Source organism: Lynx rufus, unplaced genomic scaffold (assembly GCF_022079265.1).
Source record: "Lynx rufus isolate CCGP_SWC_20201006 ecotype Redwood Valley unplaced genomic scaffold, mLynRuf1.p SCAF_48, whole genome shotgun sequence".
Lineage (NCBI taxonomy): Eukaryota > Metazoa > Chordata > Mammalia > Carnivora > Felidae > Lynx > Lynx rufus.
In genome coordinates, this window is record NW_025814865.1 from 801,006 (window position 1) to 815,236 (window position 14,231).

General features: G+C 53.9%; 1 protein-coding gene across 1 annotated transcript in view; it reads right to left on the reverse strand.

Moving 5' to 3' along the window:
* Positions 1 to 250: 250 nt before the first annotated feature.
* Positions 251 to 14,231, reverse strand: part of LOC124525802 (protein Shroom2-like) — a 90,086-nt gene continuing 76,105 nt past the window's right edge. Inside the window, exons 7-10 of the mRNA XM_047098383.1 lie at positions 11,258 to 11,782; positions 10,180 to 10,351; positions 3,473 to 3,745; positions 251 to 517 (exon numbers count right to left, since the gene is read on the reverse strand). Of these exons, the coding sequence (XP_046954339.1) occupies positions 251 to 517; positions 3,473 to 3,745; positions 10,180 to 10,351; positions 11,258 to 11,782 (1,237 nt within the window). The remainder of the gene's footprint in view (positions 518 to 3,472; positions 3,746 to 10,179; positions 10,352 to 11,257; positions 11,783 to 14,231) is intronic.

Here is a 14,231-nt window from a genome sequence, read left to right on the forward strand (position 1 = left end):
GCCACGTGTGGTAACCGGCAAAGCAAAATGGCTAATGGTGAGATGTTCTGCTCAGCGTTCAACGGGGAAGCTAAAACACATTAAATAGATCATCGCAAACACACATGGAAGTTATTGCTTCTCTAAAGCAGCCATCCCACTAGGGGACAACTCGGGCTGCAGGACATAAATACTGGCTGGGGTCTCCGCGTGCATCCTCTGGAACCAAGCTCAGAGGGGCCCTTTCCGGCCTCCTCCAGGGAGGGCCCTCCTATTTGCCTCTTTCGGGCTGCAGGCTGTCGAACAGACACTTGAGCTGCTCCTCGCCCAGGTGTATCTTGTCTTCCAGCTCACGCTGCTCGATGATGAGGGCGGACTTCATCTTCACGAAGTGCTCGCAGTCGGCCAGGTTCTCCTCGCTGAGGTAGCTGGCCAGGATGTCGAACACGATCCGCTCCCGGCGGTCCAGGTTCTCCTTCAGTTCCTTGGCATCCTCGTGCTGCTGGATGAGGACCTGCTGCTTCTCGAGCAGCGATCGCTGGGGAGAGAGAGAGACAAGCCCGTTGAGGACGAGGGCGAGAGCAGGGGCTCCGGGCGGCCGCCGCAAGATGCCGGCCACGCTGCAGGCTGCCTCGGGGGACACCTGACACCAGGTTAGGGACCAGGGGTCTGACGGCCTCTGCACGGAGATACTCGGGCGCGGCTGGCCCCAGCCCTTCCTCGAGAGCTCCCAGGCTCGTCCCGCCTCCCATTTCTTCCCACTGGCCTGGAACGGCTCAGAGGAACAGCCTTGATGAGAGCAGCTGTCCCCGGACAGATAAGGACAGAATTCTGAGAGGCTCCAAAGGTGTAAAGGACTTAGGGATCCCACGCGCGTCAGAGGACTGCCTGTGACAACACCGCGGCAAAGGCAGCAAAAGGCGCGGATTCCGGAGAACTCGCAGAGCGGGGTGTGTACACCCTTCCGCAGGAGAAGAGCCCCTGGGCGAGCTTGCAGGGCACGCGTGAGGGAGCAAGGACAGGCAGGACAGACGCAGGGAGACGGGGGAGACTCCCCGGCACCCCGCACGGGGCCCGCTTTGGGGGATATGGACGACCCCGTTCCTAAAATGTGGCACTCACAGCCGCACCGTCTCTCCGCAAAATACACACCTAACGGTCCCTGCCTTCTCTAAGTTTAACGAAAACTAAGAAAGGAAGAGATGAGTGCATTCAGTCTCCCACCGTCGGCTGGGGGAGGCCGGGGCTTCATTTCCTCCGTGTGATTTTTACTTGGACAGCAGGACAGCCGCTCTCATTCCGCCACTTTGCGACGTGGCCACGCACAGTTACCAACAGCCGCCGTGAGAGTCCAGCATGCGGCGGCTCTCTGTAAAACTCCCGCACACAGAGAGAGCGCGATGAACGTGAGCGGCCACCGTCACTAAGCAGAAAGTGTCTTGGTGGGCGGGTCACTAAGCAGAAAGTGTCTTGGTGGGCGGGTCACTAAGCAGAAAGTGTCTTGGTGGGCGGGTCACTAAGCAGAAAGTGTCTTGGTAGGCGTCAGGTCCCCTGCCCACTCCCGTGCAACACCGCCCTCTTCAGGTCACGCGCACAGGGAATTCTCACGCAAAGAGGAGGCAAAGCAAATCCGTTAAACCCAAAGGGAAACAGGTGCTAACAGACCCTAGAAGTGCGCTTTGGATTATTAACATCAGTCAGGCTGGGGCGCCTGCACGGCTTTGTCAGGTAAGTGTCCGACTCTTGCATTTTGGCTCAGCTCACGATCTTGTGGGTTGTGAGTCCCAGCCCCGCATCACGGGAGAGAGCCTTGGGATTCTCTCTCTCCCTCTCTCTCTGCCCCTCCCACGCTGGTGTGTGCAGGAACTCTCTCTCAAAATAAATTCATAAAAACTTAAAACCAGTCAGGCTGACTAGGGAGAGGAGGCTGCAGAGGCTGGGAGAGGACCTGATGGGGACATTTTCTGTCTGGAAAGATGGAGGGAGCCTCAGAAAACGTTCTGCCGTGTCTTTTAACTAGTTACTATGGTGTCTCTGAAAACCTTAGCGTCTCCAGACTTCCACTGCCTGACGCAGATTTTCCTCCAACGCCAACCCTGCTGGAGACGGGGCCTCCTCACTGCCCCTGGCTGGGGGAATGCAACACTCCATTCACAGGGAGCCCCTGGGACGTGCTGAGGGCTCCAGAGCCTGGTGCTCAGGAGGACCACGTGCGTGGTCCTTAGCGTTGGCATTCCTTCATCATCCCCAAATGCTAAATAAAGTATCTGTCCGTTCCACCCACACGGAGGGAAAGATAGATTATAGAGGAGCTGAGTTGCAAAGACCACACTAGTTGTTCACTTAAATCAATACTCGAGAACATTCCAATTATGTATAAACGAATCTCTTTCTTGTTCAAGTTTTTTTTTTAAGAATATTTTTATTTTTGAGAGAGACAGAGCACACTTGAGTGGGGTAGAAGCAGAGAGAGAGACTCCCAAGCAGGCTCTGTGCTGACAGCAGAGAGCTCAATACGGGGCTCCAACGCTCGAACCACAGATCATGACCTGAGCCAGTCGGACACTCAACAGGCGGAGACACCCAGGCACCCCTCGTGTTATCTTCCTCTCCTCAGATACACGTGGCAAAGACGAGGAAATCAGAAAGTGGAATCTGAACATCATCCAAAGGTCCCGGCTATTTTGTCAATGCTTATCCAGTACGTTCAAACGGCAGTCATCAATGACTAAGCTAAGCACAGAATGACAACATCTGTGAGCCGCGCTCGAGAACATTTAGGTCACCTGAAAGCGCTCTCACCTAGAGTAAGGGAGAGGGCTAACTCTTCTGCTCCCCTTTCAGAGAAGAGCCTTATTAATAATAAAGATGATCATTTGAGGGCCTACACAGAGAAGCAAACTCCATGTTCTACTGATATTTGACCCAGCAAGTGAAGCCAACAAGGGGGCTATTACTTCCTGCATTCTGCAAACCCCCTAAGAGACACGTTCCAGGCTGCATACCTCAAGAGAGGGAGAAGAGGCAGACAAGTCCTCGAATGCTTCCAGACTGCCGTGTGCACTCCTGTTAAAAGAAGCAACAACATCACATTCCATTCTCAGTGAGACTCACTTACACGCATGGTCAAGAAAGGCGAAAGAGACTATTTCCTAGGAAGAGACGCTGATCAGTAATGATCCGTGGGAACAGGGGAGAAGATGTGAAAAGGAGCCCACAGTTCTTCCTGAACATCACAGCAGCCCTGCAGTCCCATGACCACGCCTGTCAGGCCCTGCCCACCACACCCCCAGCACCTGTCTCCCTCAGTTACCAGCAAAGTGAGGGAGAGCCCTGGACACCCGAAGGCGTCCTGCGCTGGGAGGTGCACAGGCCGCCGCAGGGACCGCGTGAGGCTTCAGGGCACCAACTCATGACGCCCCACGCGGAACCTTCCCGCAACCACCTCCCGCCCCACCCCCCGCCGAGTCCAGGTCAGGCACGTTGTATCTACCCGATCACCAGGAGAAGTAGTGTCATCCAAATTATTGAGGGCGTTTTCTACCCGCGCCAGACGGCCCGACAGCGACAGCAGAAGGTTCACCACTTTGTCCAGGTTCCCAATGAACATGCAGAACTTGTCAAACTCATTGGGTTTGCACACGTCTTTGGCGATGGCGTCCACCTCGTCCCCCAGTGCGCTGTTGGCACGGATGTCCTCCAGCAGGCTCTCCCGGGCTTCCCGAAGCACTTGCAGCTTGCGACTGATGCTCTCGATGAGCTCCTGCTGTAGGGCACAGGGGGGCATGCAAACACTCGTTAGGGTGACCCGACCTGGCACCTGCAGTGGCTGCCCGGGCCCTGTGGTCTCACGTAAGTGACCCGCGTGGGGAAGAGTTGATTTCGCATCAACTTTCTAAGAGAGGCTTTCTAAGACCCGGGGAGGGAGAACAACTCCTGGTGAAGTCCCTGGCGTGACATTTAGACACGAAACTAACCTATTCTCCTCCCGTTAGTGTCCTATCACACAGCCATAGGTAGGACGTGGCCCCTCGAGATAAACCTCATTTCACCTTCACCTTGGCCGGGATTCTCGGGGCCCACGTTAGATTCTGTGCTTCATAGTCTGCAATCTTCCAGTGCAAGAACTGACACGTACACAAGTTATGGAGTCTCACGCCTGCTACTGAATGGCGTGATTTAAACGTATGCTCCACACACAACTAGCAACTTAAAGTTAAAACAAATAAAGGGATGTCAGTAAAATTAAAAGTCCTTTGAGAGTAACCTGACTTGAATGTGACCGAAATGCACATATATTACTACCTTTTTAAAAATATGGCAGGAAAGGGGTGTCTGGGTGGCTCAGTCGGTTAAGAGTCCGACTTTGGCCCAGGTAATGATCACGGTTTGTGGGTTCGAGCCCCGAGTCGGGCTCTGCTGACAGTTGAGAGCCTGGAGCCTGCTCTGGATTCTGTGCCCGCCTCTCTCTCTCTCTCTGTCCCTCTCCCACTCATGCTTTGTCCCTCTCTCTCTCAAAAACAAAAGCATTAAAAAAATATTTTAGGTAAAATAAAATAAAATAAAATAAAATAAAATAAAATAAAATAAAATAAAATAAAATAAAATAAACTGAATATGGCAAGATATACGTCTCAAAAGTTATCATTTTATGCGTTTTTAAGCGTAGCACTCTGTGGCATTAAGTGCATTCACATCGTGGGCAACTGTGACCACCGCCCATCTCCAGAACTTTCTCATGTTACCCAACTGACACTCTGACCATTAAACATGAGTTCCCCACCTCCTTTTCCATAGGCCCTTTAAGTGATTATTTTTTAAAGGGGCAAAAATAAAAAACCAAACATATAAACTGGCCTTCCTGCTGAAGTGGCAGGATTTGAGTGGCAAAGATGGTCTGCCTCCTCTGGTAGATCCGGGGAAACGCACAGGGGTGGCTCTAAAGGAACGCAACAGGTGAGCCCAGGCTGCCAAAGCCACTGTCTTCTGAGCACGGATGTCTGCGTGCCGTCAGGCCCACCCACGGCAGAAGCGCCAGCGCGTTCACCCCCACGTGCTGAACCACACACAGCCCACGTGAACCCCCGCACGCCACAGCGCCGAGGTGCACAAACCCAAATGAAGACTGCAGAATGTGAACGCTCACGTCCAGTTAGGATGTCAGCTCAGCCTGCTGCAACAAGGGACACCACGTATAGAAAGTGGACCTATGAAGTCCCCCCACACCGTCACCGCGTGTCCTGGGCCCTTTACAGACTCCGACCCCACAGGGAGCCGGCAGAGCCGAGCGGAGAGAAGTCACCCGCCCGGAGGGAGCGACGTCTCATTAAGCTCTCCAGGACCGTGATCTTGGCTGCACAGGGGAAAGGGAGCCCGCACCTGCAGGACTGACACGAAAGCTGAACGCGAGCCTGCGTGACAATCACCAGCCTGGCGGCTTGCGGGAGGTACCCTTACTTGGCAGGTACCAGCAGTCCTGCGTGCAGGCTGAGAAGGTGCCCCGGCTTAACAGACAACAGTGGGGTAAAACCCGCCTGTCATGGGGGCGCCGGGGTGGCTCAGTCGGTTAAGTGGCCGACATCAGCTCTGGTCGTGATCTCACGGTTTGTGGGCTCGAGACGACAGCTCAGAGCCTGCAGCCTGCTTCAGACTCTGTGTCTCCCTCTCTCTTTGCCCCTTCCCTGCTCGTGCTCTGCCTCACTCTCTCTCTAAAGAATAAGGAAACGTTAACAAAAATTCAAAAACAAAAAACGCCTGTCCCGATGACAGTTTAGGTGGGCAAAGTCACATGGCGGCACGAAAGACACGCTGAACCACGAGCAAGGCAGCGTATGCTTTGCAGGAGCCGATGACGTGTCCGCTTTGTCTGCGGAGGAGACACTGACGACAATCCCCATCTGGCGTGGACGCGCGCGCACAAGTACGTATAACGATAAGTCCACGGCCTGGAAAGGCATGGGCACTGCCTGCTCGTGGTTCAACCTGCCTAGGGCTTATCGCAATGTCTGGGTATCCTGCAGATTAAGATGGCAAGCAGTTTCAGAGGAGAGCCGTCCTCGTCCTCATTGCAGATTAATCGGCATGGGTTTTCTCCTAAAACACCCAACATGGAATTTATAAACTGCTTTGGGCTTTTTCGGGTCAGGTTCTAGTTAGTCTTCCCTCACTATTTATTTATTTTACCTAGTTTGAGAGAGAGAGAGGGAGAGCAGAGGAGGGGCAGATACAGAGAGAGACACAGATTCCGAAGCAGGCTCCAGGCTCCATGCTGTCAGCATAGAGCCCGATGCGGGGCTTGAACCCACGAACTGTGAGATCACGACCTGAGCTGCATGCAGTCAGACGCTCAACCGACTGAGCCACCCAGGCGCCGCTTCCCTCACTAATGTAAAGCTGTATGCGTCTACAGTTCTCTGATATTTTCTCTCAGAATGTGGGCTGATGCTTGTGTCTCGGTGCGTCTGGTTACCTACCTATCTGGGGAGACGGTTTAAGTCAACTTCGACTCCCATGGCTAAGATGGCCTTTTTCAGATACTCATAACTTGAGGGAAGAGCACAAAATGGATTGTAGGGATGGAGAACCTTCCAAATTCTCACCTGCAGGCAACCCGTAACCCGAGTGAACACCTCAAGCAATTCAGAGGATTGTGGATGTGTGAGGACCCCTAGCCAGGGCTTCTGGTAATTTTCCTGTTTCATTCTTCTTTAGCAATGATCGTGATAAAGATTTCACACCAATGCATGATATGCGCCTTCAAAACCTGCAATAACAGCTGAGCGAACTTGAAGCTGGACGTTCTGGAAGGAGCCCAAATTCCTCTGATTCCTTTATATGTCTTGCGTAAAGTTTTATTTGAAATACCCTCCCCTTCTTCCATAAAGGGCCAGACGCTGACTTTCAGGGATCTCGGAACAAGGCCTGGCCCAGGAAGCATGCGGATCACTGGTTATCAGCACCAGCCGGGGTGCAGCAGGCCTCACCCGCCACGTCAGATGAGCCTCGCGCGAGCCCATCCGCTTGTGTTCTGCAGCACATGGCATTCAAGAGGGTCTGGGGGGAGAGCAAGTGGTGGCAGAGGCCAGCCACCACCCCTCCCCCCCCCCCGCCCACCCTGGGTCTCACAGCAGGTGCACTCCTGCCCCTTACCTCTGTTTCCGGTGCCCCCCCGCACACCTACTTTTGTCCCCCTCTGTGGGGGGAATGAGGTCTTTTCTCTCTGGGCCTCATGCCCACGTCTAAGTTCCAGGGAAGAACCACAACCCTCAGATTCCAGATGTTGACCATGGAGTGTCTGCTTCTGCTGAAGAATCCCATATCTCAGTTGGGCCTCTTTCTGGGCAGAGTGTACCTGAGCCGCCTCGGGTGTAAAAACGGATTTCGCCTTCCTGGGGTAATGCTTCCAACCAGCCACCACAATTCCCTCTCTGCATCCCTGTGTCCTCAGCCTTCTCCTAAAACACAGGGTCACCCGACTTGGCACTCGGGCTCTGTGAGCATGCAGCGATGCTGGGACCATGACAGCCAAGGTCCCTCTGGGCACGTGGGTCCACATGCGATTCGGGGTCAAGCCGCTCTACCGTTATGGCCCATCAGGTACATCCACACGGCACGGACCTCCTTCTCCCCACCGTGAACACTTTGTACAACCACACGACACAGCGTATTTGTGGGTTGTGGGAAGAAGGCTGAAAAGACAGGGTGCCAGTTGCCTTTGTCAAATCAAGGCGAAAAGCAGGATTACTGAGTCACTAACACCATAGAGACCTGTGATTTATAGCATTTGCCGTTTACTGTGAAATTACTCAACATTTGCATCTGGAATAAGATATGTCAGTTGGGTTAAGAATTTAATCATGCGAGGGAGCCTGGGTGGTTCAGTCGGTTGAGAGTCTGGCTTCAGCTCAGGTCATGATCTCATAGTTCGTGAGTTCGAGCCCCGCATCAGGCTCTCTGCTGACAGCTCAGAGCCTGTTTCGGATCCTCTGGCCCCCTCTCTTGCTGCTCCTCCGGCCCCCAAAATAAATAAACATTAAAAAAACCCAAGAATATAATCATGCGGAGTAGGTTGGGGGGGCGGGGAGTAGGCTGTCAGGAGCCAAGTTCACAGGGATTCATCTCAATCCCAAAGCAGTCATCTAAGGTGAGGCAGTTGCCCAGCAACTTGAGCCTCCCAAAAGCAGAAAGAGAAAAGAGCCACCCAGATGAAGGCTGGGCAGTACCAGGGCGTGCCCCACCCCAAACTCATCACAGCACGAGAAACAAGGCCATGTCGTAAAAAGAGTCTGACTTCGTTCGGCTCAGGTCATGATCTTGCGGTTCGCGGGTTCGAGCCCCACGTCGGGCTCTGTGCTGACAGCTCAGAACCTGGAGCCTGCTTCACATTCTGCATGTCCCTCTCTCTCTCCCCCTCCCCGGCTCACGTTTGGTATGTCTGTCTGTCTCTCTCTCTCAAAAATAAACATTAAAAAAGAAGAAAAAAAAAAGAAAGAAATTGGATATGTGATTGGAAGCCAGATACAAGCCCAGGACTAAAATTCTTATCTTTTATTCCCTTTAATTCCCTTGAACAAAAAAGCAAATATCCCCAAACTGAAAATAAATTTCTCTCATGCATGGGTCACAGTATTTCTTCTATTATATCTGAAATCAGCCAGTGGTGTTTTTATTTATTTATTTATTTATTTATTTATTTATTTATTTATTTATTTATTTATTTATTTATTTATTTATTTTTTCAACGTTTATTTATTTTTGGGACAGAGAGAGACAGAGCATGAACGGGGGAGGGACAGAGAGAGAGGGAGACACAGAATTGGAAACAGGCTCCAGGCTCTGAGCCGTCAGCCCAGAGCCTGACGCGGGGCTCGAACTCACGGACCGCGAGATCGTGACCTGGCTAAAGTCGGACGCTTAACCGACTGCACCACCCAGGTGCCCCAGCCAGTGGTGTTTTTAAACCACCAACTATACACGCATAATCTTTTGGGAAGATTTTTGTTAAAGAAAAAAAAAAGTGTTTTTTTATGAAAGCAGTTTTCCAAAGTACTAAGCATATGGCAAATGCTCACAAAAGGCTGCTTCCCTCCTTTTCTTTCCCTGGTAGTATCTGACGGGCTCAAGGCCCTGGAATAAAGAGTACGTGCTAGCCTCCGAAACGGACTTTCTTTGGCAATCCCGTCATCCGTTTAATGCTAAGGCCTTCCTAAAAAACCAGGTGATCACCTAGATGCCACAGGTCTGGCGTGCTGACAGATCATGGAGATTTAAAGCTAATAGAGCAGTAATGACATTGATACCGACAGCAGTAATGCTGTCCCTACCATGACCTCATGGCCACTCACTATGTAGTCCCTGACCTCATTTCTGACTTTATCTCCAGTCCTACCCTCCTCGTCCACATAGCTCCAGCTAAAGCCACTGCTGCTTCTCCAATGTGTCACGAGCCTACCACCTCAGGACCTGCGCAGCGGCTGGTCCCCTTCCCCCAGTGCACCCAGATATCCACACGGCTCACCCTTCACACCACTCTAGGTCGCTGTTCAATCATCCCCTCGCCGGAGCCCTCTCTAGAATCACCTTCCTTTGTTTCACTCGATTCTTTCACTCTGTTTTAACTCTCTCACCATCCAATGTACCACATGAAACGCTGGCAAACTCTTTCCATAAAGGGGTAGACAGTAAAGATCCTCGACGTTCCAGGTGGCGTGGTCAGCTGCAACTACTCAACCCTGCTTCTGTGGAAGGAAAGCCACCAGAGAGCGTCTCTAAGTGAATAAATGTGCCTGTGTGTCAATACAACTTTGCTCACAAAACCAGGTTTGGCCCACAGGCTGCAGTGTGCCGACCCCCTACTGTGTATTTGTTTTCATGTGGGCTGAACAGAGGCTCCCCTCTGGAAAGGAAGGGCTCCGTTCTGTTTGGTCTCCTGCTGTATCCCTAAGCGCCTGGGAGTTCTAGGAGCCAAGGAATGCCGCTGCTTGGTGGACAAAGCACTTTACAAGCACTATGTGGGGACTATGATCTCCTGGCTGCAGGTATTAGAACCTGATATTCAAAGAGAACAGGTAACTTGCTGAAGGTCACAGAATGAAGTCCGCAGCATTTGAACCAGGCTGGAAGGGACAGATTACTTGGACGGAGACGTGCGGCCCCTCCTCTGCCAACGAGCACGATTTCACTGACAACGGCCTTTCCTACCTTCTTCACCGACAGGTCGTGGTCCGCGTCGCTCCCCGAATCCTCCTCGGGCTCCTGCTGCTCCTGCAGATCCTTCATCTTGATCAGCAGCTCGGCCTTGGGGACCGAAGTGCTGTAGTACGTGGAACTGGTGGCCAGGGACATGGCCGCCGGCACGCTCGGCTCCTCTCTCCTGCGTAAAAAGGTCAGAACCGCAACTGGCTGGGACCCTACGCGCACGTGCCCCCTTCCAGCTCACGGCCTCGGTCCCGACGAGCCACTGGGGCCGCTAACCAAAAGACAACAGCCGGGGGATGGGACCGCCAAAGGGGGGCGGAGGGGCAGCCCTTGTCTGCAGCCATGTCTGCTCCCTCTTGCTTTGATCCGACTCACCCCCTCTGCCCCTCTCTCGGGCATCTCACGGGCACTCCCACCTACCGCCAGTTAACGACGTGTATGGACACAACGGACATAAACAGGACAGATGTGAGCACACGCCTGTGCAGGCGGCCCACGGAATGAGACAGGACGCAAAGCACATTCCCCCAAACCGTGGAAATGCATCCGTTCACTCCGTTCCGCAAGCGGGAACAGAAAGCCTCCGTAATAACTATGACGTTCAGGAGCCTTCGTGACTGACATCTGGGGCTGTGGGGGTGGACATCCTGTCCACCGCAGGGTGTTGGGCAGCCTCCCTGTCTCCACCCACAGGATGCCGGGAGCACCTCGCGGGGGCGACAACTAAAAACGTACCCGGACGTTGCCAAGTGTCCCCTGGAGGGAGACGACGGCCCAGCTGAGAAGCGCTGTCTTCTGAGAGGCGCCTGCGGGCATCGCAGGAGCTGCGCTATCCTCACATCTTTGCCAGGCCTCAGAGTCGTCATCCCCAGCCACGGGCCTTAGCGCTTCTTTTGGGAGGGTCCCCGGATGGCCAAAACGTGCTAAGCACTGGGCAGTACTTTCGGAAACCTGCCCCCCAGAAGCAATCATGAAAACAGACACACGGAGAAGCCACCTGCCCCCTGGAGCGAACCAGATGCTAAGAGGGAGAAGCACACCGAGTGGCCACACCACGCACCTGAAGGCGGTGCTTACTCACTTCTCGTCCGCGGTCCCAGGAGAGGGGACTTTGGGGAGCAGCTTCCTCCGCTGCTGGGCTTCTTCCAGCAGGTGCTCGTCTTTGGGGAAGATCCCCTCCATCAGGTCCATGGTGGTTCTGATCTTCACGCTGGGGTCCAGGATGTCGGCCAGAGACTTCTCCTTGCCCACGATCTCCCAGGCCAGCTCTTCTGACTTCAGGTCTTCGGCTGTCCTCTCCTTGGTCCTCATGTAGCTGAACCCGGACGGAGAGGCCCCGCTGTCCTTGGCAGTGGGCGCGGGGGCTTCGGGGGGCTGGGGCTGGGGCTCGGCGCCCTGGCGGCTGTACACGCAGAAGCGGGAGTAGAACTGCTCCGAGGTGCTGAGGGTCTTGATGTGGTCTTTCTCCAGCCCGCTGGGCAGCGTGGGCAGCTCGGTGGCGCGGGCCAGGCCCTGGCGGCTCTCCTTCTCAGGCCGGCTCTCCGAGTGCACAATCTTGATGGGCACCATCTTCACAGTGGTATTGTTGTCAATCACCCGCTCGATTCTGGAAAGAGAAGAGCCGTGTGCTGAAAACGCAAAGTGAGCCCTGCCGTCGATGCCTACCCAGGAGAGAAACCCGCTGGTCCCTCACCTGCTCTTCCGGCTGGGGAACCCAGGCTCAAAGACCTTTGGCCACTGAGCTGGAAGGAGCCTCCGTGATCACAGACCCAGGACGGGGAATGGAGGCTGAGGAGGCCTGCGTTCCTGACCCTGAGCGTCTGGACACCTTTTCCACTTTCAAAATCACCCACACCCCTAGGGGAGCCGGGGGTGTATCCCTGGGCTTGCTGACTGAGAGGAGGGTGGTTTAACACGCGTTTTCATGCGGATAGTAGTGCAAACATTAACAGGCCCTGCTCGGTGACATTCTCCTTTGTCGGGGAACCTGCAACAGGCTTCCTTTCACAGTTATCATTAAAGCCTTCCCTCGCTGCCTCTCAAAGCAGGGCCAGTACATACCCACGGGTGCCTGCGTGGTTCTGGGGCCGCCGGGAGACTTCTAGAAAGATTGCCTATGTTTTTTTTCTTTTAATGTTTATTTTTGAAAAAGAAAGTGCAAGTGGGGTAGGGGCAGATGGGGGAGCAGAGGATCGTTTGAAGTTTAAGCAAAAAATCCCCAGACAACTGTTAAAGATTTAAAAGTAAGCTACCTAGGGGCACCTGGGTGGCTCAGTCGGCTGAGCGTCCGACTTCGGCTCAGGTTATGATCTCATGGCTCGTGGGTTCGAGCCCCGTGTCGGGCTCTGTGCTGACAGCTTGGAGCCTAGAGTCTGCTTCCGATTCTGTGTCTCCCCCTCTCTCTGTCCCTTTCCCACTCACACTTTTCTTTCTCTCAAAAATGAACAAATGTTGGAAAAACAAATAAGTAAAAAAGTCAGCTACCTAGTGTTAGCACACGAGTTGAAGCATTTGTTTTGGTAGGAATGCCCATTCTGAAATCCCTCAGAGGCTAGGAATGCTTGCTCTCCACTCTCCGCACTCCTGCTGGGGGCTCAGGGCCTGGCACACAGGGACGGCTCAACAGCGCGTGAAGGTGGGAGCCTGCCCTGCACCCCGGCTGGCGCCCCAGCAGGCAGGAGCGCGTGCACACTCATGGTCAAGGGGTAGCTGGAAGGAGGGAGAGGCCGGACATGGAGGGAGATGAGGTGAGCAGCTCTGCTCAAGAGATCCAAGTCAGCAGAGAGCAGGGCAATTTCTTTTACATTTTTATTTATTTCTAAAATTATTTTTGTTAACGTTTATTTATCGTTGAGAGAGACAGACAGAGCATACGTGGGGGAGGGGCAGAGACAGAGGGAGACACAGAATCGGAAGCAGGCTCCACGTTCTGAGCTGTCAGCACAGAGCCCGACGTGGGGCTCGAACTCAGGGACCGTGAGATCATGACCCGAGCTGAAGTTGGACGCTTAACTGACTGCCCCACCGAGGCACCCCTTTCCTTTAAATTTTTAAACGTTTATTCATTTTTGAGAGTGGGGGAGGGCAGAGAGAAGGGGATAGAGGATCGATCCAAGCAGGCTCCACGCCATCATGCAGAGCCCGACGTGGGGCTCGAACTCACGCACTGTGAGACGCTTAGTTGGATGCTTAACTGACTGAACCACTCAGGCGCCCCGAGAACAGTATCTCTGAGCTGAGCCCAAATGACCGGCAGCTCAGGAAGCCCTGACACAGGGGGACCCTGGCCCTTCCCCTGCTGACCCATCGGTAGCTGACCGTGGATACAGAGCAGGGCCAGGACCCCTCCCCGGCTTCTTGTTCAGCCTGCAGGTCACTGGGATCGCAGGCTCTCATACCAGGATTGACCGATGGGGCACACCGTGGGGACAGTGACTCATTCAGTGCACTGTGAGCGACTTTCTGGGTAGCAGCTCTTGGAGGTGGCACGGCCACCATGTGCCTCACTGAGCTTCCTGAGAACAAAGTGTCCACATGTGGGTCTGGGTATAGACACTGACCCGGATTCGGGCCCTCTGCGAGCACTCATACAGCAGGGGACGTGGTGCACAGGCAACCTTTTCCGACCCAAAAGACACGATGGGTGGGAACACTAAAAAATGTGGGTACCCATCACCCCCCAGTATCTTCAATAGGCACTGTCCCTGTTTACTGAAATCCCTCTCAAGCTCCTGGAAAAGACAGAATGAGAAAATCAACACTGGCTTCAGGCAAGAAAACAATGAAACCCACTCCCTATGTCCTGAGCTGACGCAGGTCACGAGCACTGTGGGAACACATGGCTGTTTCTCCGAGGAGCCCGCGGAGCTCAGACCAGCTCCCGAGAAGCGAGCGACCTGAGGGGCCTAGGCCAGCTCGCCTGGAACAGTGTCGTACACTTGGCCCGCCACACAGACCACGTTATTGCTTCTTCTTCCCTTCAGAACGGACAACGCTGCCTCCCACTGACAGGTTATCTCAGTGGTGCCCACAGTCTGCATGACACAGAGCAGACG